This window comes from Salvelinus alpinus, chromosome 11 (assembly GCF_045679555.1).
Source record: "Salvelinus alpinus chromosome 11, SLU_Salpinus.1, whole genome shotgun sequence".
NCBI classification, from domain to species: Eukaryota; Metazoa; Chordata; class Actinopteri; order Salmoniformes; family Salmonidae; genus Salvelinus; species Salvelinus alpinus.
The window spans coordinates 52,526,033-52,548,943 of record NC_092096.1 but is presented as its reverse complement, the minus strand read 5'-3'; the positions used below and the strand labels follow the sequence as shown (position 1 = coordinate 52,548,943).

Genomic DNA, 22,911 nt, shown 5'->3' with positions numbered 1-22,911 from the left:
TTGGCTGATATGAAAACCACACCACAAATATAAGTTAAAAAAAACTTTGTTCAATCAGTTAAACAAAGCATATTAATTATAAGTGTAGATAATATATTCAGTAAAAAAACAAACATATTTGATTATATGTGGGTACATGTGTTTGTTTGTGTGTGTGTGTGAGAGTTAGGCTACATGAAGGGGATTATTGGGTAGTTTGGTTCATCAGGCTGACCCCCTGTCACGGCCGTCAAAAGGAGGAGACCAAAGCACAGCGTGGTGAGCTTACATATTCCTTTTTATTAGAAATGACGCCGACAAAAACAATATACATTACAAAACAACCGTGAAGCTTAAGGGCTATGTGCCACAAACAAAGTTAACTTCCCACAAAGACAGGTGGGAAAAAAGGCTACCTAAGTATGGTTCTCAATCAGAGACAACGATAGACAGCTGTCCCTGATTGAGAACCCTACCCGGCCAAAACATAGAAATACAAATAATAGAACATAGAACACCCACCCCAACTCACACCCTGACCAAACCAAAATAGACATAAAAAAAAGATCTAAGGTCAGGGCGTGACAATACCCCCCCCCCAAAGGTGCGGACTCCGGTCGCAAAACCTAAACCTATAGGGGAGGGTTTGGGTGGGCATCTATCTGCGGTGGCGGCTCAGGTGCGGGACGAAGACCCCGCTCCACCACTGGCTCACCCCACTTTGGTGGCACCTCTGGTGCGGGGACACACTACAAACACACTACAACAGGAGTCACCTTCACCATCAGTAGAGCTGCTGAGTCTGACCAGGGTCTCTACTGGTGTCAGGGAGAGATCCAGTCCAGATCCATATCATCAATCATCAGTGATCCTGTCACTATAACTGTGAAAGGTGAGTAACTGTGTGTGTGTGTGTGTGTGTGTGTGTGTGTGTGTGTGTGTTACGCACACCTCTGAGAAGAGGGAACGCAACTCCCTGCTACAACTCAACTCTCTGTGAAGTGCAAGAGGTATGAACTGTAGGTGGGAGAAAGGACGACAAAGGCAGAACTTACCGTTTACTAGGATTTATTTCCTACACGGTAATATGGGGAAAAGGGTCTGGACGGAACCAAAGCAAAGAAAGTAAATATCAAAGCTCCCCCTCTCCTATCTAACCTGCCTACTCACTTAACTTACCTAACTTAATTGAGGCCACGGGTGCCGCTAGCGGCACTCCTCCCACATTCCATTGAAAAGGCAGAGCGGCAAATTCAAAAAACAATATTGAAATATTTAACTTTCACACATTAACAAGTCCAATACAGCATTTGAAAGATAAACATCTTGTCAATCCATCCAACATGTCCGATTTTTTAAATGTTTTACAGAGAAAACACCACATATATTTATGTTAGGTCACCACCAAATAAAAAAAGACAGACAGACATTTTTCACAGCACAAGTAGGCTGCAGGTAGCATGCACAAGCCAACCTAACTAACCTAGAACCAACCTAAATAACCTAGAAAAATCTACCTCAGATGACAGTCCTATAACATGTTACACAATAAATCTATGTTTTGTTCCAAAAAATTGCATATTTTAGCTATAAATCAGTTTTACATTACTGCTACCATCATAGCTAAAGTCAGAAATCGCACGGGAGTAGCCAGAGTAAATACAGACACCAACTACCTAATTACACATCATAAAACATTTCAGACAAATATATGGTGGATAGCTAATGAAAGACAAATATCTTGTGAATACAGACAATATTTCCGATTGTTGAAGTGTTTTACAGCGAAAACACCACATATATTTATGTTAGTTCACCACCAAATACAAAAGACAGACAGACAGTTTTTCACAGCAACGGTAGCATGCAAGTAGCTAACCTAACTAACCTAGAACCAACCTAGAACCAACCTAAATAACCTAGAAAAAACTCCCTCAGATGACAGTCCTATAACATGTTACACAATAAATCTATGTTTTGTTCGAAAAATGTGCATATTTTAGCTATAAATCAGTTTTACATTACTGCTACCATCATAGCCACCATCACAGCTACAGTCAGAAATCGCACGGCAGTAGCCAAAGAAAATACAGACACCAACGTCAACTACTAATTACACATCATAAAACATTTCAGAACAATATATGGTGGATAGCTAATGAAAGAATAAGATCTTGTGAACAGAGCCAATATTTCCGATTTTTGAAGTGTTTTACAGCGAAAACACAATATATCGTTATATTAGCTTACTACAATAGCTAGCACACAGCAGCATTGCTTCTAGTCAAACGGTAGCATAGCACAGTTCGACAGATATATATGAAAAAGCATCCCAAATTGGGTCCTTATCTTTGTGGATCTTCCATCAGAATGTTCTCCAAGGGGTCCTTTGTTCAGAACCGACTTTATTTGGATCCATAACGAACGATTTCCCTCAGAATTAGCAAGCACCATTAGCTAGCATTGCTAGCCTCTCGTTCTTGAACCAATTCTTGCGTCGCATCACGTCTAAAGTCCAGAATAAATTTCAATAATATAATTAAACTATATTGAAAAAACATACTTTAAGATGATATTGTGACATGTATCAAAGAAAATCGAAGCCAGAGATCATATTCACCTTTAAAAAGGCTCTTCAATGAGCCGAGTACAGGTCCGACTTCGCGCCCAGGAAATAAATAAAAGTGCGCACGTCTCAGTCCAAGACGTTGTGTTCAGTCCCTGGTCGAGATAATCAACAGATTTTTTCTCTCACTTCCGCATGACACCCAGGCGAAGGCGTATGACGTGTTTCTACAGTCATAAGTGACATGCCCTTTTATAGACAAGCTCCTGAAGAGAGAGTTCGCTTTTGGAAATCTCACTTCCGGTTAGGAAATGGTCTGTAAAAGGAGTTCTGTTTCACTTAGAGAAATAATTCAAACGTTTTTAGAAACTAGAGACTGTTTTCTATCCAATAGTAATAATAATATGCATATTGTACGAGCAAGAATTGAGTACGAGGCCGTTTAAAAATCATACGATTTTCCCCAAAAGTGAAAATAGCACCTCCTGGTCCCCAACAGGTTAACACCACCTGGTGCCCTAAACCAAAATACAGGGGGTGGTCCGCCCAGGTCTTACCTAGTGTGCCTAGACAATGAATATACTACGGGTATATGTATGCCCGCGGGCCTCTTGCCTAAGCACTCCCTAAGTGCCTTCCCCTTCCCCCCTGGGAACAAATGAAACAGAATAATTATTAACAATTTCACAAACACTTTACAACAAAACTGAGTAAACTAACTCAGGACACTAAAGAACAACAAACACAGAACATAGCAAAGCTGCTACCAACAACAACTAACATAGTAAATTACCCCAAAGCCATCAGCCTCCTCTCTTAGCAAATATCTCTCTCACAATCAAACTCTCTGCATTCCTCAGCCTACAATGATCTCTCTCTCTAATCTTTCTCCAAAACATTCAATCTCCGTCTAATCTCTTCTCTCTTTCAATCAAACTCTCTGCATTCCTCAGCCTTCAATGATCTCTCCCTGCCTATCCTCTCTCTCTAATAATTTCTCTCTCTCTCCTGAACAGAACACTGGCTTTTATAGCTTCAGGTGGCAATGGTGATTAGAAAAAGCTGTATCTTGACGAGGCGCCGGAGTCAGCTCCAATCATCAATTAGCCTGGGGTCGACCAATCAGCTGGTTGGGGAGAACTTCATGAAGCCATCTCCTGAAACACACACTCAAATACAAACGCTACAACACAGAAACTGGGGAACGTAACAGTGTGTGTGTGTGTGTGTGTGTGTGTGTGTGTGTGTGTGTGTGTGTGTGTGTGTGTGTGTGTGTGTGTGTGTGTGTGTGTGTGTGTGTGTGTGTGTGTGTGTGTGTGTGTGTGTGTGTGTGTGTGTGTGTAGAGATCACTGTATATGTCAGTATTCTGATAGATCTTGGTAAGTCAGACAGTTCAGAGTGCATACTGTATGTTCAGAAATGACAACATATGATATGGTCATGTTGTGATGAATGCTGATCAACATTATTTTACATTCTAAGGTGTGTGATAATGTTTATTTTCTGTGATGTGTCTGTGCAGAGAGACCTGTGGCTGTTCTGATCCTCCAACCCAACTGGCCCCAGATATTCAGTGGCGAGACTGTCACTCTCAGTTGTAACATTCAAGGGGGTGAAGAGATTGAATATGCTTTTTATAACAGTGGGATGTCGGTCTACACCAAAACAGAGCCTGAGTACAGAATCAGTCTTGCAAAGAATGGTCTATATACCTGTGAAGGTCTTCAGAAAACAAATGGCTTAAAACACTCCCAGACAAGTAATGCTATACAATTGACCGTGTTAGGTAAGTCTGTTTTTATGAGATTGCAAGAGAAAGACAGAAGGGATGAGGTCAAATAGCAGACAGTGGTTTCAATGATGAAACAAAACTATAGTTAGATTTTGGGGTGAGGTACAATCCCATAATAACAAAATTGGTAAACATTTTAAAGACTGAACTTTTGATTTGTGTCATTTCCTTCATAACAGATAAACCCCAATCTGTCCTGATTGTCTCTCCTCAGTGGCTGAACCCTGGAGACTCAGTTACTCTGAGCTGTGGGGTTAAAGAGTCATCTACAGGCTGGAGGTTCTTCTGGTACCGAACTGTTCCCTACACAGCTGGGTTACTCTCCCTATCGGACACGTCCTACTCTGTAGAGCTTCTATCTGGCAGTGGGACTAGTGAAGACTCCTACACTCTGATCCCTGCTGGTCCTAGTCACACAGGAGGATTTGTGTGTAGAGCTGGGAGAGGAGACCCAGTCTATGACACACTCTACAGTGAACCTCAGTTTCTCTGGTCAGGAGGTAACTAACTGCATTGAAACTGCATTTAATCACATTTAAGTTCCCCTCGTGTATATATAACCACTGTATACGTTTGTCTCTGTCACTCTTTGTTTCAGATCCGCAACCATCAGTGTCTTTCAAAATAAGACCTAACAGAACTCAACACTTTACATCAACGTCTCCCTCACTAAACTGTGAGGAGAAGAGGAACTCTACTGGATGGAGACTGAAGAGATACAGAGAGAAAGCAGGGGAGTCAGAGTGTGTCTCTAACTGGGGATCAAAAGCAGGGTCCACATGTACCATCAGGTCCACACGTAAAAAGGACAGTGGAGTGTACTGGTGTGAGTCTGGATCAGGAGAGTACAGTAATGCTGTCAACATCACAGTGGATGGTACGTCTGTTGTACAACAGTCACTAACGTTTTTTACATTACAATGTATGATAATGATGTTCAATTCTGTAACTGAATGGTTGCATCTCATAAAATACAAGCTCATGTGGTCGATTACTCCAGATTTACAGTATTATTTATATATTTTGTTATACAGTTGGCACTCTGATCCTGGAGAGCCTTCCCTATCCCATAACTGAGGGAGAGTCTATGACTCTCAGCTGTACAAATATATATCAGGAAACAAACCCGAACCCCAAGGTTGATTTCTACAAAGATGGAGTACTCATCAGGAATGATACCACAGGAGATATGACCATCCTTGCAGTTTCCAAGTCAGATGAAGGCTCCAACAAGTGTAAATCTAATGAAGGAGAATCACCAGAGAGCTGGGTGACAGTGAGAGGTGAAAAAAACTTTTATAATCACATGGCCTTTTCATAATATCTGTGGTCATCAGTCATTTGTAGTGTTTAAAAAGCATACTGTAGGTTTGGAGTTACAAGCTCAGGCTGGTCATCTGATCTCAAGTCAGATGTCAAATATATATTCACTTTATCCACTACTTTATTTATTTTCTACAACTACCTCAGAGTCGGATGGTGATTTGCTGTTCTCTCTCCAGGCGTAACTCTTGGACCCTCTACATCAGTCCTAGTAGGAGTGGTTGTGGGCCTGGTTGTTCCTGGTGTTCTACTGGCCATTCTCCTGGTACTGCTGTGTCGATATAAAAAAGCCGGAGGTGAGACTTTCATCAATTCACATTTATCTTTTTAGTTCATGTTTAGGAAAAAAATGTCTAATTACAAAAGTATAAAACAGTAACGAATTGATACAATATAATATTATGCATTTCTCATTACAGGTTCCTGTTGCAACAGAATATTCTGGTGAGTACACCTGTCTTTCAACGTTTCATACAGTAAAATAGAATCTGTGTGTTTCATGAGTATCTCTCTCCCTGTAGGCCCCCCCAGCCCCAGAGGACCAACCTGGACCCCCAACAGGACCAAGGATCTACCCAGGGCCAGGCACCTGAAGCTGGGTATACACGTCTGCAGCATGGTCAGTCTCTCAGCCCAGACCACTGTCACTCTCCTCTCTGTAACTTCACATACTGACTTTTCACCATTCACTTTATATAGATGTTACCGTACTCTATGTCCCTAGGCAAGCTGAGGGAAAACCAACCTATTAATCTTTCTCTCTCTTCTTTGACCAACAGGTGGCACTAACATCTATGATACAATCATGCACTCAGACAGTAATGACAATGGTACTGGGAAAGGGAAAGGGGGATACCTAGTCAGTTGTACAACTGAATACCTTCAAATGAAATGTGTCTTCTGCATTTAACCCAACCCCTCTGAATCAGAGAGGTGCGGGGGGGCTGCCTTAATTGACATCCATGTCTTTGGGGCCTGGGGAACAGTGGGTTAACTGCCTTGCTCATTTGCAGAACGACATATTTTTCCCTTGTCAGCTCGGGGATTCGATCCAGCAACCTTTCGGTTACTGGCCCTGCAACCTTTCGGTTACTAAACACTAGGCTACCTGTATGTTAAATTAAGCATGAATACAGTATAGAGTTGTTGTTGCTGTTATTCAACATATGTTTAATATGACTAGCATACTAACTGTCAGTAGAGATATTAGTGTATTACCTGTATATTTCAGATGCTGGTGCTGCTACTGCTGGACCAAGTGATGTGATGTACGCCCAGATTCAACTCAAAGAGTTGGACAAGAAAAAGAAAAGTAACTCTCAACTGTCACATAAATTCATCCAAAATGTAGCAGTGTTTTTTACTCATCAAATTTGATAAAAACATACAAATGATCTCCTCCTCCTCAGAAATGACATCTGATCCAAAAGAAAATCCAGTCTATTCTGAGGTCAAGACAGGGAAGACCACAGGTGAGACTCATTCTACAGGTTGGCAGTCAGTGAAATCTAAATGTGTGATTTTGGAGTTTCAAAAAAGATGCAGAATATTCAATAAGCCACTTCCTTAATTTGTTGACTGGAAATGTTAATTTTCAGCAGCAACTGGACCTGTTGATGTGACCTATGCTGAGATTGACCTTAAACAGAAGGCCAAAGCCAAGAAGAAGAAAGGTAAGACTGGACATCCCTCCATCAATATTCCCCCTATCATACCCTCACACCTCTGACCCCATATTGACTAGCTGCATAATATTCTGTTTATAACTGTTATATTATTCTGGTGTTATCCTCACTTCTTACAGAAACATCAACCCCACCTGAGGCAGATTCAGTCTATTCTCAATTGAAGCCAGTCACAGCCCCAGGTAAGACTAATAGCCATATGTGATTGATAATTAATATGATACTAATATGGATCTAATTCTCTGATATCAAAATGTAATGTATTTAAAGTATGTCTCTTTGTTTAATTCTTAAGAGTTTATTTGACTGCATGTCCTGAACAACTTTGTGTGATGACATGTTGCAGGTACCTGAGGGATGGAGGGACGGAGGGATGGAGGGACGAAGGGATGGAAGGATGGAAGGTTGGAGGGTTGGAGGGATGGAAGGACACACCATCAGAGGAGGAGAAGGAACTCGGAACATGGATTTTGTAGGCTCAACACACACAAGCAAACACACACATGCACAAACACACACGCAATAACAGCTTGTACATTAAGGCGTTCTTACTTATTTTATTTACTTATTTTATTGTATTTAAGCATGGTTTAATTGTGTTTCACTGTAAAAGCTTTTTTTTCTACTATATGGTGCAATCATGATGCATCTTATCTGCAGCTACTGCAATTGTATCTGCTTTGTATTGTGAATTGAGTTTTATTGTTGATTTATTCAGATGATAGAATAACATATTTGTATATGAATTTCCCAAAAAAGTATTATTCACGTTTTCTTCTAATGGCCTGTACTTTTACAATATCTTTGCATTGTGCTTTTTTAATAAACAATTTTTTATCCACCAGATGGAATGAGTGCTTTCTTACAGTAAATAGATATTATCATCGTCATCAACTTTTCCATAAAACCTAATTTGGTCAAAACTCCTTTAAGCCTAGTAATGATCTCACTCTCCACAATGTGCGAGTTAAAGGGCAATCTGCTATTTCTACATACATTTTTGGACTTAATTATATATACCCATTGAATCTTGAGAAATATAACATAAATGCCCCATGAGCAAAGTTCTAAAGCCATACCCCATCTGCTGAAGACCCGTTGAGATTTTCAGAATGACTTCTGGGGAAGAGTGTTCCTCAAAAGAACAGTTCTTCTCAATTTTATGATGTCATATACTCTGCAGGAGTTCTGAGGAGCTAGTAACCTACGTACGAATGACTACCAGTTCTCCCATATTGCCTCCTCATCCTACAGACAGGTCATAACGATTAATGACATTAGTGGTGTATGACTCTGACTGATATTTTCAGTGTCCCTGCATGGTCTGGAAGGTCACTGTTCCAGTTAGGGGGTTTCTGTGTCTATGTGTTAATGTCTAAGTGGTCAGACAGACAGCCGGCAGCCAGGTCATTGTCACTGCTCCTGAGAAACAGTCACAGGTGGTGACATCACCACAAGCTGTTATATGAAACGTAGAAGGGGGGCCTCTATCAGTAACCTGGGACCCACTACCTAACGAGAAAGTTGGCAGGTGTTTCATGTCCCTCAGCCACACTGACCTATGAGCATGCAGAAGAAGTCATGCAAACACTTCTGCAGGCATATGAAGCCAAGATGAAACTGCACAGACAGTGTTATGACATTTTTGCTCTCTCTCTCTCTAACCCCCCCACCCCCCCTCTCTCCCCCCTCTCTCTCTCTGTCTTTTTTTCTCTTTCTCTGTCTCTGTCTCAATCTCGATCTCTGTCTTTCTCTTTCTTCCCCCGAGCCGTCTATCAACCTCCTTTCTCTTTTTCTGCAACATTGAGTGGTCTGCTCATAAAGTAACAACGCTACCAGTGTCTGTGAAACACCATGACCATTTACCACACAACCAGCAGCAGCTAGGAAACACATGCTCCAAAACCACCATCAGACTGATCAACACAGTGACAGACCCCAAACACACCCATGCCTCATCTTCTAACTCTCAAGCTGAGTTAAGGGGTAGAATGTGACTTCTTTTTCAGCTAACATACAGGAATTATTTTATAGAACAGCAGCCCTCATCAAAAGGAAGTCTCTGCTCTTTCTTCTCTGTGTGTTTTGGATAGTCAACTGCTAGCCATCAGTGACAGTGAAAGACAAGGACATACAGCCAGAGGATAACAGCCAACGCCTTAAAGAGATGTCTGGTGGTCACATCTCCTGCTTCTCCAAACAGGGAATACTACTTCTCCTACTCTCCAACCTCCACTATGGTAAGTTCTGTAACTATTCTTATTTATTTCAACATTTTAAACACAGTAGAACCATCAACGAGGATGACACAAACACGTTTAAAAACGTATCCCCATTGTGGTCCTCTTGAATATACAATAAAACAAAAATACAATACATCTCATGAATAGAGAGGAACCCGTAAAAGGAATAAAATAGCATTTTGCACATAAACCATGTCTTAAGGTATATCTTTAAACTCCCTAGCGTATTGATAGATTTTATATGGTTTGGTACACCATTCCATTCCTTTGCACCAGTGTTAAGGAAAGAGCTTTTTCCAGCCATGCTCCTATAGAGCTGTGGTCTCATATTGGCAACACTGGCTCTGGTCTGAAGGCTATGAGAGTCTCTAAGAAATAAAAATAACTCGACAGGTAATTGGGGGCAAGGTCATGTATCACTTTAAAAACCATCAACAGTTTAATCTGCACCACCACCAGATCAACTGGAAGCCAGTTCAGTTCCCTGAAATGATCAGGACCAACGTGCGTCCCTATGGCTGAGCTTGAATACAATTCTCATTAGTTTGTTTTGGGCCATTTGAAGTTTGTCCTTCAGATTTTTTGTTATGCCACTGAACCATGAGATACAAGCATAGTCATAGTGGCCCTGTATCAGAGATGTTGCCAGGGTCCTCATAGTCTCTCTATCCAGGAACTTGGCTACCTTTGCCAGGAACTTGGTCCTGGAGTGAACATTCCCAATGGCCTTCAGAGCCACAAGTTCACATGTCATGTGTTGGTCCAGTTCACATCCCAATGAATGTAACAGAGCATTTTTCCTTCACCGCTACACCATTAAACTTGACCGAGAAGTTGGAAGAGTTGTTCACTTTGTGTTTGGAACCAAACAGGATACATTCTGTTTGCCTAAATGGATAACCACTTACTGACTTTAGTCATTTGGCTGCTTAGGGTCTTTTCAACGGTCTCCTTATTCTAATGTGAAACCAAGAGTGTAGAATCATCACCAAACAGGATCTATTGCATGTGCTTGCTTGCATGATAAAGTAAGGAAAACCGTCAGCTTTCTCTAACTTCCTTGTTGGTTTTTACATGATGTGTGTTGCCTGTAAGAATGCCTAGTCATCAGTGATTGGTTGGATATCTCGAAATATTTGCTTTATTACTGTTTGATAACACCTACATAATACCTATATTCAGGAACATAACATGTTGTATTGATTCTGCAGTTTTGAATGAGTGCCGATGGTGCTGTTGGGTCAGCAGCTGTTGCAGTGCTTCTAGAACGTAACAGATCTTAACACCCTGTGGGACGATATGGGACTGTATCAAATTATTGTTTCTATTACATAATATGATACATTGCAGGACTAGGATAACTGCAGTTATGTCTTAAATTCTTCAATGAACTGTAACTGTTTTTTTTTCTTAATTAATGACTAACATTTTTTTATAAGAGTTTATAAAACATTACTTCAGACTGATATGTAATTATTATGTTGCCCATCCAGTATATGATGCATTTCTGGTGAATAATTACACAGTAAACACAGTGGTATTTGTACTTGTGAGCTGAGGAGGGGTTATCAGATCCACCCCCACTTCTCTTTTCCTGTCATCTCGTCCTGTTCTACTGAATGTGGGGGAGGAGTGGACTTTAATGAAGTAAAATAGGACCCACACACTCAGATACATAAAGATATAAAGTGAAAATATGCTAAGTTCCACGTACAGCATAAATGAAACCTGGAAATGCGCTCTATAAATCCAATCCATTATTATCTATTATTGATTAAGTTGGACTTTGCATTGTAGTGTATTATTGTGTAGTTATTCATGTTGGCACACTGTCACAAGTATTACAGTCACACTGTAACAAGTATTAGAGTGTAACAATGTGTAATTACATCACTTGCTACATCGTACTTACATGAATAATTACACAGTAATAAGATCATTGAAATATAGTGCGCAACCATTGATTGTTGTCATAATTGTTTTATTTTAAATTTGATTTACCCTTTATAACGTATTTATTTGTGTGTTTCAGATGTAGGTGTTCCTCTGATCATCAACAAGAGAGTGGGGGACTCTGTGGAGCTGCTGGCAGGCATAGAGAATGGACATTTCAAATCCTTGGATTGGAAGTATATGGGAAAGGAAATTGTAGAATTCAACACAGAAGCCATTTATTCACCTGCATCCCAGTTTAAGGGGAGACTAAAGATGAACACCAAAAACTTCAGTTTAACAGTCAGAGTGTCAGGTTTTGGCCAGGACTGTTTAGGTTTTGTTCACTAGATGTCCCCCTTGCACCTTTTTTGTACCTTTTGTTTTTCTTGCTCCAATTATTGTTTGCACCTGTAAGTCATTCCCTTGTTAGTATTTAAACCCTGTGTGCTCCTTAGTTCCTTGCTCAGTGTTTGTAAGTTAGCACCCAGCCCCAGCCCAAGCCTTGTTTTATATAGACTTTTCTCTTGTTGGATTTTCCAGAGGTTCTCTGGTTTTGTTCTTGTTTATTATTTGAGTAGTCTTTTGAGGTTTGTTTTTCCCTGCTGTTTTTTACCACTTTGTGGATTTTTCGTTGTATTTTGGAGGTTATCCATTTTTCATTAAACCACCATCTCTAGTACTGCTGTGTCTGCCTCATCTTCTGGGTTCTGCCAATTATTAAGTGACTGTTTCTCGCACCGGGTCCTGACAGAAACACTGAGCCATTAATATGAACCCAGAGGCAGCCAGTACCCAGGACTTTTTTCCCATGCTGTCCCACCACGAGGGGATTGTCCAACGTCACGAAGCTGCTCTGGTTCAGCAAGAGGCCTTACTGGCTGGACATTCTCAACTTCTGTCGGAGATGATGACTTCCATAAAGCAGATTTCTGATCAACTTTCTCCTGCAACCGCTTCTGCTCCAGTTCATCAGATTCAAGTGCCCGTGGCAGTTAACCCCCTGGCTGAACCTCGTCTGCCGCCTCCCCAACGGTTCTCAGGTGATCCGAGTGTTTGTAAGGGTTTTTTCACCCAATGTTCTCTCTCCTTCGAGCTGCAACCCTCGTCGTTTCCCACCGACCGGTCCAAGATAGCATATATCATCACCCTGCTGTCGGAAAAAGCCCTAGCCTGGGCTACTGCTGTGTGGGATGCCCAAAGTCCCTGCTGTGCCAGCTACTCTACCTTTGCTGAAGAATTCAAGCGAGTGTTTCAAGGTCCTACCAGCGGTCCTGACTCAGCCAAACAGCTCCTGACTCTCCGCCAAGGTCGGCGCAGCGTGACGGACTATGCCATCCAGTTCCACACGGTGGCAGCAGCGAGTGGCTGGAACGACGAGGCGCTCACAGTGTGCTTTTTGAAGGGTCTTTCCGACACCATCCAAGATGAACTGGCCACTCGGGAACCACCAGACAACCTCGAGTCCCTGATCAAGTTGGCTTCACGCATAGACCAGCGTCTGAGAGAGAGAGAGCTCAACCGTAGATCTCTCACCCTAGCTCCTATCGGTCCCAGCTCCGAGTCTCCACCTTTATCCTCGCTGACTCCACCGGAACCCATGCAGGTTGGACGCATCTCCCAGGCTGAGAGAGACCGCCGGATGAGGAAGCGATGCTGTCTATATTGCGGCAAACCGGGCCATTTCCTCTCCACGTGTTCCGGGCTCCAGGGAAAATGCACTCTCCCGTGCAGGCCTGGGAGGACTGTAACGGGAAACATAACCCATCCATCCAACTCCCGCCTGCTCATTCCAGTTACCCTTTCCTGGGACAACCACGAGCTTCCCCTTCAAGCCTTGGTAGACTCTGGAGCCGCAGGTAACTTCATGGATGGTGTCTGGGCGAAGGAGAATGGCGTTCCCTCTGAACCTCTAAGTGACCCCATAAGGGTTACTACGTTGGATGGAAGCCCTTTGGGATCTGGACTTGTCACTCGTGTCACTACCCCCTTGCGACTTTCAGTTTCCCAACACCAGGAAGTGATGAACTTTCATCTGACCTCGTGTTCCGAGTTCCCTCTCGTCCTTGGATACCCCTGGCTTCACAGCCATAACCCTCACATCGACTGGTCTGTGGGCACTATCAAGCAGTGGGGTCCTACGTGCCAAGCCACTTGTATCTTCCCAAGTTCCCCGAGTTCCCCTCCTGAGTCTCTAGAATCCATCGACCTGTCCCGAGTTCCCGAGTGTTACCATGACCTCAAACCGGTATTTAGCAAACAGAGGGCCACCAAACTACCACCCCATAGACCTTACGATTGCCCCATCGACCTGTTTCAGGGCACCTGCCCCCCCAGGGGTCGGATCTTTTCCCTATCTCCTCCCGAACGAGCTGCTATGGATACCTACATCAAGGACTCTCTGGCAGCAGGCCTCATGCGTCCATCCACCTCGCCAGCGGGAGCAGGGTTTTTCTTTGTGGCCAAAAAAGACGGGGGATTACATTTACATTTTACATTTAAGTCATTTAGCAGACGCTCTTATCCAGAGCGACTTACAAATTGGTGCATTCACCTTATGATATCCAGTGGAACAACCACTTTACAATAGTGCATCTAACTCTTTTAAGGGGGGGGGGGGTTAGAAGGATTACTTTATCCTATCCTAGGTATTCCTTAAAGAGGTGGGGTTTCAGGTGTCTCCGGAAGGTGGCGATTGACTCCGCTGACCTGGCGTCGTGAGGGAGTTTGTTCCACCATTGGGGTGCCAGAGCAGCGAACAGTTTTGACTGGGCTGAGCGGGAACTGTACTTCCTCAGAGGTAGGGAGGCGAGCAGGCCAGAGGTGGATGAACGCAGTGCCCTTGTTTGGGTGTAGGGCCTGATCAGAGCCTGAAGGTACGGAGGTGCCGTTCCCCTCACAGCTCCGTAGGCAAGCACCATGGTCTTGTAGCGGATGCGAGCTTCAACTGGAAGCCAGTGGAGAGAGCGGAGGAGCGGGGTGACGTGAGAGAACTTGGGAAAGTTGAACACCAGACGGGCTGCGGCGTTCTGGATGAGTTGTAGGGGTTTAATGGCACAGGCAGGGAGCCCAGCCAACAGCGAGTTGCAGTAATCCAGACGGGAGATGACAAGTGCCTGGATTAGGACCTGCGCCGCTTCCTGCGTGAGGCAGGGACGTACTCTGCGAATGTTGTAGAGCATGAACCTACAGGAACGGGTCACCGCCTTGATGTTAGTTGAGAACGACAGGGTGTTGTCCAGGATCACGCCAAGGTTCTTAGCACTCTGGGAGGAGGACACAATGGAGTTGTCAACCGTGATGGCGAGATCATGGAACGGGCAGTCCTTCCCCGGGAGGAAGAGCAGCTCCGTCTTGCCGAGGTTCAGCTTGAGGTGGTGATCCGTCATCCACACTGATATGTCTGCCAGACATGCAGAGATGCGATTCACCACCTGGTTATCAGAGGTGGGAAAGGAGAAGATTAATTGTGTGTCGTCTGCATAGCAATGATAGGAGAGACCATGTGAGGATATGACAGAGCCAAGTGACTTGGTGTATAGCGAGAATAGGAGAGGGCCTAGAACAGAGCCCTGGGGGACACCAGTGGTGAGAGCACGTGGTGCGGAGACAGATTCTCGCCACGCCACCTGGTAGGAGCGACCTGTCAGGTAGGACGCAATCCAAGCGTGGGCCGCGCCGGAGATGCCCAGCTCGGAGAGGGTGGAGAGGAGGATCTGATGGTTCACAGTATCAAAGGCAGCCGATAGGTCTAGAAGGATGAGAGCAGAGGAGAGAGAGTTAGCTTTAGCAGTGCGGAGCGCCTCCGTGACACAGAGAAGAGCAGTCTCAGTTGAATGACTAGTCTTGAAACCTGACTGATTTGGATCAAGAAGGTCATTCTGAGAGAGATAGCAGGAGAGCTGGCCAAGGACGGCACGTTCAAGAGTTTTGGAGAGAAAAGAAAGAAGGGATACTGGTCTGTAGTTGTTGACATCGGAGGGATCGAGTCTACCGATGCAAGGATTACGTCCTTGCATCGACTACCGGGGACTTAATGCCATAACCGTCCGTAACCGCTACCCGCTACCCCTTATGGCCACAGCCTTTGAGCTGCTCCAGGAAGCAGTGGTCTTCACTAAGCTTGACCTGCGGAACGCATACCATCTTGTGCGGATCAAACCCGGTGACGAGTGGAAGACCGCTTTCAACATGCCTACTGGTCACTACGAATACTTGGTGATGCCCTTCGGCCTGACCAACGCCCCGGCTGTGTTCCAAGCGCTCATAAACGATGTGCTTAGGGATATGCTTAACATTTTCGTGTTTGTTTACTTGGATGACATCCTCATCTTTTCGAGCTCCCTTCAAGAACACACCAAGCATGTCAGACAAGTGCTCAAACGCCTCCTAGACAGCCATTTGTACGTTAAGCCGGAAAAGTGTGAATTCCATTCCTCTCGAGTACAATTCCTGGGATTTATAGTGGAACCCGGTCGAGTCCAGATGGACCCCAAGAAGGTAGGGGCGGTAGCGGATTGGCCCACCCCCAAGTCCGTTAAGGAAGTTCAGCGTTTCCTGGGCTTCACCAACTTTTACCGCAAGTTCATCAAGAACTTCAGCTCGGTGGCAGCCCCTCTCTCAGCTGTAACCAAGGGTGGCAACACAAGGTTTCTGTGGGGAAGAGAAGCTGAGACGGCCTTCCAAGGACTCAAGCAGCGCATCCTCTCTGCTCCCATCCTGACACTACCAACGGCGGATGAACCTTTTGTGGTGGAGGTAGACGCATCAGAGGTTGGGGTTGGAGTTGTCCTGTCTCAGAGGGGTGAAGACAAGAAGCTTCATCCTTGCGCCTTCTTCTCTCACCGGCTTACCCCGGCCGAGAGGAATTACGATGTGGGGGATCGTGAACTCCTAGCAGTTAAGATGGCATTGAAGGAATGGAGACACTGGCTCGAGGGGGCTTCTCAACCGTTTCAAGTGCTTACGGACCACAAAAATCTGGAGTATATCCAGCAGGCGAAGCGGTTGAACTCCAGACAAGCTCGATGGTCTCTTTTCTTCAGCCGATTTCAGTTTATCCTCACCTATAGACCCGGGTCGAAGAATCTCAAACCGGACGCCTTGTCACGAATCTACTCTCCTGCCATTCGAGAAGATACTGACATGACTGTCCTTCCGGCCGCTAAGATCGTGGCTCCGATCTCGTGGCAAGTGGAGGATACCGTGAAACAAGCTCAAGCCATCGAACCGGGCCCTGGAGGAGGTCCTGCTAATCGGTTGTTTGTTCCCAAGGCAGCAAGATCCCAAGTCCTTCTGTGGGGGCACTCCTCTCGCCTCACCTGTCACCCGGGCGTAGGTCGCACCTTGGAGTTCATTCAGCGTAAGTTCTGGTGGCCCACCATAAAAGAAGACGTTGCCACTTTCGTCTAGGCCTGTCCCGTGTGCTGCCAGGGCAAATCTTCTCACCTCCGCCCTCAAGGACTCCTTCACCCTTTATCTATTCCCCACCGACCCTGGTCCCATATCTCGTTGGACTTTATTACTGGCCTTCCTCCGTCCCATGGTAATACTACTATCCTAGTCATCATCGACAGGTTTTCTAAGGCGGCCAGGTTTGTTCCCTTGACCAAATTACCTTCTGCCAAGGAAACAGCTGAGTTGGTGATTAACCATGTGTTCCGAGTCTTTGGTATCCCGCAAGATATGGTTTCCGACAGAGGTCCCCAGTTCGCCTCAAGGTTTTGGAAGGCCTTCTGCCAACTCATAGGGGCCACGTCCAGTTTATCTTCAGGGTACCATCCGGAGTCCAACGGCCAAACTGAGAGGATGAATCAGGAGCTGGAAACCACCCTCAGATGTATGGTTTCCAACAACCCGTCCACATGGTCATCCTTCATTGTTTGGGCCGAGTACGCGCACAACACCTTGTGCTCCTCCTCCACTGGTATGTCTCCGCATGAGTGTCAGTTTGGCTATGCTCCGCTATTGTTCCCGGACCAGGAGGCAGAAGTCAGAGTGCCTTCAGCCTCGAGGTTCATCAGACGCTGTCGGCTTACGTGGAAGAAGGCCCGTCTTAATCTTCTGCGTTCCTCACAGCAGTACCAGCGACAAGCCAACAGACGTCGCCGTCCCGGTCCTACCCTGTACCCCGGCCAGAGAGTATGGCTCTCAACAAAAGACTTACCGCTAAGGGTGGAGTCTCGCAAGCTGTCCCAGAGATTCATCGGTCCCTTTAAGATTGCCAGGAGAGTCAATCCCGTTACTTTTCGCCTGCACTTACCCAGATCCCTTAAGATCAATCCCACATTTCACATTTCCTTATTAAAACCTGTTGTTTTTTCTCCCCTTATCCCGGCAGGCAGACCTCCCCCTCCGCCCCGTGTCATCGGAGGCCAGTCGGCTTATACCGTCCACCGGATACTGGATTCCCGCCGGGTGCAGCGGTCCTGGCAGTATCTGGTGGACTGGGAAGGCTACGGTCCCGAGGAGCGCTCCTGGGTTCCTGCCAAGTACATACTGGACCCTGACCTCATTCGTCAGTTCAGGGTCCTCCACCCTGAGAAGGCTGGTAGGAACGTCAGGAGCCGTTCCTAGGGGGGGGATTCTGTCAGGTTTTGGCCAGGACTGTTTAGGTTTTGTTCACTAGATGTCCCCCTTGCACCTTTTTTGTACCTTTTGTTTTTCTTGCTCCAATTATTGTTTGCACCTGTAAGTCATTCCCTTGTTAGTATTTAAACCCTGTGTGTTCCTTAGTTCCTTGCTCAGTGTTTGTAAGTTAGCACCCAGCCCCAGCCCAAGCCTTGTTTTATATAGACTTTTCTCTTGTTGGATTTTCCAGAGGTTCTCTGGTTTTGTTCTTGTTTATTATTTGAGTAGTCTTTTGAGGTTTGTTTTTCCCTGCTGTTTTTTACCACTTTGTGGATTTTTCGTTGTATTTTGGAGGTTATCCATTTTTCATTAAACCACCATCTCTAGTACTGCTGTGTCTGCCTCATCTTCTGGGTTCTGCCAATTATTAAGTGACTGTTTCTCGCATCGGGTCCTGACACAGAGAGCTGACACTGCAAGACTCAGGGGATTTTCTACTTACAGGCGAAGGGGTCAAAGGTCAGATTGGCAGTAAGACCATCACTCTGAAGGTCCACGGTAGGCTGTTTTCACCATTTTTGCATCCTATTTTGATATCATTCTAATTTATATCCATAACCATGGCTAAAGATCTTTAAACTATAACACAGGTTTTGTGGTTTCATACTGACCTTACTCACAATGCTTTGTTACATATCCGTCACATTTTCAAGTCATCTTTCTCCTGGTGGTATGGCTATGGTAGGGTTCATTGAGAAGACTAATTAAGAGTCTTTATCTCTCTCCTGGTTGGTCAGAGCCTATATCCAAGGTGGCGATCCAGATAGACATCAAGCTATTGGCCAACCGCTCCTGTACGGTACGGCTGCTGTGCAACATGTCCTGCTACCCCAACCTCACCTACACCTGGGAGAGAGACAATGAGATTTTCGGGGACGCCCAGCAGATTCACTTCTCTCTCTCACCAGCAGAGAGAAACATCAGTGTAAAGTGCAACGCCTCCAACCTGGTCAGTTGGAAAACTGCCTCAGCAACAGTAAAGTGCAGTAATGACACAACCACCCCAGGTACCTAGATATCATAATAATCCCTTCCATACACTTTTCAGTGTGCTTATACGATAATGTTGAACGCAATGTGATTACATTGGATGTACTGTACATTGATATAGAGCCATTCAGTCTTTATCATATTGTATAGTCTAATCGCGTGTGTTGTAGAATATGTGACAGGACTAGTGTGGTATACCATCTACATCGGAGTATCAGTGGGAGGTGCTGTGGTGCTGATCCTCACTGTAGCTGTGGCAGTGTGCTACTGCAGGGGCCGAAGTAACACAGGTATGTACAGCTTAGGGGCCTCCACTATACTTAAGGTGACATTTCTGTTGGTTCTAGATGTATTCTTCAGCTGATATGATTTTGGGGGGATTTGCTAGAAAATAGAAAAAGAGTGAGACCCCTAATTAATTCCTGGGTATGTTTGTTGATATCCTGTATAAAATGTTTCTGATTGGTTGATATTTTGATATTTTATAAAAATCACAGAAGATCTAACTGACAACACAATATATGCCGATGTTATGGACAACACAAGAAGTATAGATGTAAGTATGCATTGCCATTATTATGTATCTGAATGTGTGAAGCTGTATGTACTGTATTGTAATGGGCTGTATTTTGATTCCAGACAAGATCAAACAGTCAGGTAAACCCAATATCCATCTATGAGACCGTCAATGATCTGGTTATCCCAAGATTGAACAAGGTAAGATATAAATGGTCATAATTGTAAAATGTCTGTGATTGAATGGAATACTATGTAGTCTACTTTGAGAATAGTCTATACCTTTCTTGATGCTGAAACAGTTTCTTCTTGATTATCTGTCACTTGTAGCCGTAGACTCTATATGACAAGATTACATTTGGACTTCCAGAAGGCACCCTCTCCCTACCAGAAAGTACTGTGAGCTGAACAGGATGTTGTCATAGGCTGGGCCTACCATAGAAATAGAACCCTCTGCATCCTCTGCATCTTACACGTGTATATTCTGTAGATAGGCCTAGATGTTACTGTTTAATTTCATCACAACCTACACTATTTGCTTTATTTCCTTCTCCCTTTGATGATTCTCATATATACAGTATGTCATAAGGCCTTATTGTCACGCCCTGACCTTAGAGATCCTTATTATTCTCTATGTTTGGTTAGGTCAGGGTGTGACTCGGGTGGGAAAATCTATGTTTTCTATTTCTTTTTGTTTTTGGCTGAGTATGGTTCCCAATCAGAGGCAGCTGTCTATCGTTGTCTCTGATTGGGGATCATATAGAAGTTGCGATTTTCCGTTTGGGTTGTGTGGGGTGTTATTTTCTGTTTAGTGTCTGTGCCTGACGGAACTGTTCGCTTTCGGTTTTTTGAATTTGTTATTTTTGTTTGAGTATTTCTTGAAAATAAATATCATGAACACTTTCCATGCTGCGCTTTGGTCCATTCTTCCTTCCACCGACGTCGAACGTTACACTTATACCTTTGTTTGAGGGCCTAGATACAATTAGAAGATTCGGAAATGTGTAATAGGCAGTAGAAGGCGTGGTGATCAGACAAGCTCATATGTCGAATTTCTATTTTCTAGATGAAAGAAAATTGATTTACATACTAGTATGACATTGACTAGTGAGGTTGATTTAAACCTGTGAATAGAAAGTGTACTCTTTTGCACCAGGATTATGTGCTCGCCAGGCATCAATGAGGTTGTAATCAGAGAGTATATGATGGAGAGTCTTTGTTACATGTGGATTGTAGTTGTTCTTATTTGATTTATCCGCATGTCCAAAATGGCATTCATATCTGTCCCAATAACCAGATGGAATTCAGTTCATTCTTAAAAAATATGCTGTTCAGAGAATCAAAAATAATTCTAACTTATTTGCATACCTTGAGTGCTTTGCATTTAGAGTGAATTGTAATTCCCACTTGTTGTATTGAATGGTTTTCAGTACTGTAGCCTTCACCAAGTGAATGTCTAAGTGGATATGTTACCTTTAAAATTAAACTCATTATGACATTACATTACATATATCATAAAGCCGCTGAGGGCCTAGTTACACCCTAACACACTGGTCTGAAACTCCTGGTTTAGTGAAATTATGCGGGCTTGCAATGGGATGTGTCATTTCTATTGGAATCCAGTCAAAGTTAGGATATCCAACAACTGAAACTTTCAGTCACACGCAACCTGCATTCAGAATGACTGACGGGGAAGATAAGATTGATTATTGAGACTACCTAAATCATATAAACTGGAACAAACATATCAGTAATGTGTGAAATAAGTCCAACTACTAACAGATTGGATTCGTTTAGAAATATTTATGTAATCTATGTTTGTGCAGCGTAAGCAACCAGTCATAGTACATGCAAATACACAGGTATTGAAACAAACCATTCTGAAAATCAACATGCAAGAGATCATGCTGGAATAATGATGATAATGATGATTGGTGTCTTTTTGAGTTGTTTTGAGCAAACATAAATTTTGTATTTTACTCAACAAGCTTGTTCAAATACAACTGACTTCAAGCAGAGTTTGTTGATTAAAGACTAACACTTTGGCTCAAATTCTTGTCATTTTTAAGTCCACTCAACTTGCATAATACCGCTAATCAAGCAATTGGTTAAGTTTGACTTTTTCTAGTGCAAAGTGCATGAAATTAAAAGGCTGAGGAACTTCACATTAGGTCACTTGTTTGTCATAGTTGAGTGGTCATGGTTTGCTCTCTTCCTCTTTAGCAGTGTGGGTTTGTGAAGGAAGGCACTGTGTGAAGCTGTCTTTTCCCACCGTGATCAGAGAGAGTCAAATAGAGAATTGGTTGTAATCATATGCAAAAACCTGTGAAAACCTAGTTGTTGGGCTGATGAGGACACATGAAAAGTTGTGTAGGGATGTATGTCCTTGTCAGAGAGAAGAATGACATTGTTCTTGCAGCATACATATTCTGTAGTTCACTTATTAATTTATCTCTTTTACATTCAATCTATCACTTTGATCACTACTTTCCTGGGTTATTACTTTGAACAGTTGACAGACTGTAACTCAAGAACATCTACATGCAGTTGACCTCCAAATAGCTACAACATAAACCAAATGATAAACATGCCATGACGTCAAACCTTTGACACCTCTCCTAGTGTCATTAAAGACTGTACTGAACATGTCAACATGACCAGGTATGATAAATGCAATATTGACTTCACTTTTTGTACAACTATGTTTTATCCACTAAGTTTCATCTGATATATACTACAGTTATCTCTTCCACCCACAGAAAGACCACAGTGTTGATGTGTCCATTCCTTTTACAGTAAGAGGAAGTTGTGTAGAGATGAACATGACATCAGATGCTATTTTTTATGTTTCTCTTTTAGCATCTGTACCTTTCTAATTCTGTCAAAGCCCCATTCGTGTCACAGCCACAGGAACTGTATGGGTCCGGAAGACTTGCCAGAGGCTTAGAATGGAGTACACTTTATGTGCAACTCTGAGATGATGATGATTCATGTATTTCTCTGGATTTTGAATATTGTTAGCTAACTATTTCCTTTATTGGACAAGAAAATGTTTCATTCATAGAATATGAAGTATGTCATATATGCACAATAAATGTGGCAACTGATGATGACGTTGTTTGGTTACACTGTGTTTTCTGACTGCAGAGAAATGGAGTTGTTGGTCACTACAGCTTTTAATCAGGTTGTAGCATGAGCCTGAGAAACATATAATATAAACTAATATGATGACATAGAGAGAGGAAGGAATAAGG

The 22,911-nt window shown here is 43.6% G+C and overlaps 3 protein-coding genes across 3 annotated transcripts in view; 2 read left to right on the top strand and 1 right to left on the bottom strand.

Annotated features, from left to right (window-relative positions):
- LOC139534900 (SLAM family member 8-like) overlaps nt 1-22,911 on the bottom strand; it is a 116,766-nt gene that overhangs the window by 76,778 nt on the left and 17,077 nt on the right. The window lies entirely within an intron of this gene.
- On the top strand, nt 1,067-7,334 carry LOC139534821 (high affinity immunoglobulin gamma Fc receptor I-like). The gene is made up of 10 exons (XM_071334276.1): nt 1,067-1,078; nt 4,481-4,838; nt 4,937-5,215; nt 5,373-5,621; nt 5,841-5,957; nt 6,081-6,105; nt 6,183-6,491; nt 6,893-6,973; nt 7,071-7,133; nt 7,263-7,334. Exons 1-7 carry the CDS (start codon nt 1,067-1,069, stop codon nt 6,334-6,336), a joined length of 1,194 nt encoding a protein of 397 aa, XP_071190377.1. The 3' UTR covers nt 6,337-6,491; nt 6,893-6,973; nt 7,071-7,133; nt 7,263-7,334.
- On the top strand, nt 6,467-19,938 carry LOC139534820 (uncharacterized). Its single transcript, XM_071334275.1, has 10 exons — nt 6,467-6,491; nt 6,893-6,973; nt 7,071-7,133; nt 7,260-7,334; nt 7,466-7,528; nt 11,622-11,718; nt 18,555-18,649; nt 18,889-19,158; nt 19,312-19,431; nt 19,639-19,938. The coding sequence occupies exons 1-10, from the start codon at nt 6,467-6,469 to the stop codon at nt 19,800-19,802; spliced, it is 1,053 nt and encodes a 350-aa protein (XP_071190376.1). The 3' UTR covers nt 19,803-19,938.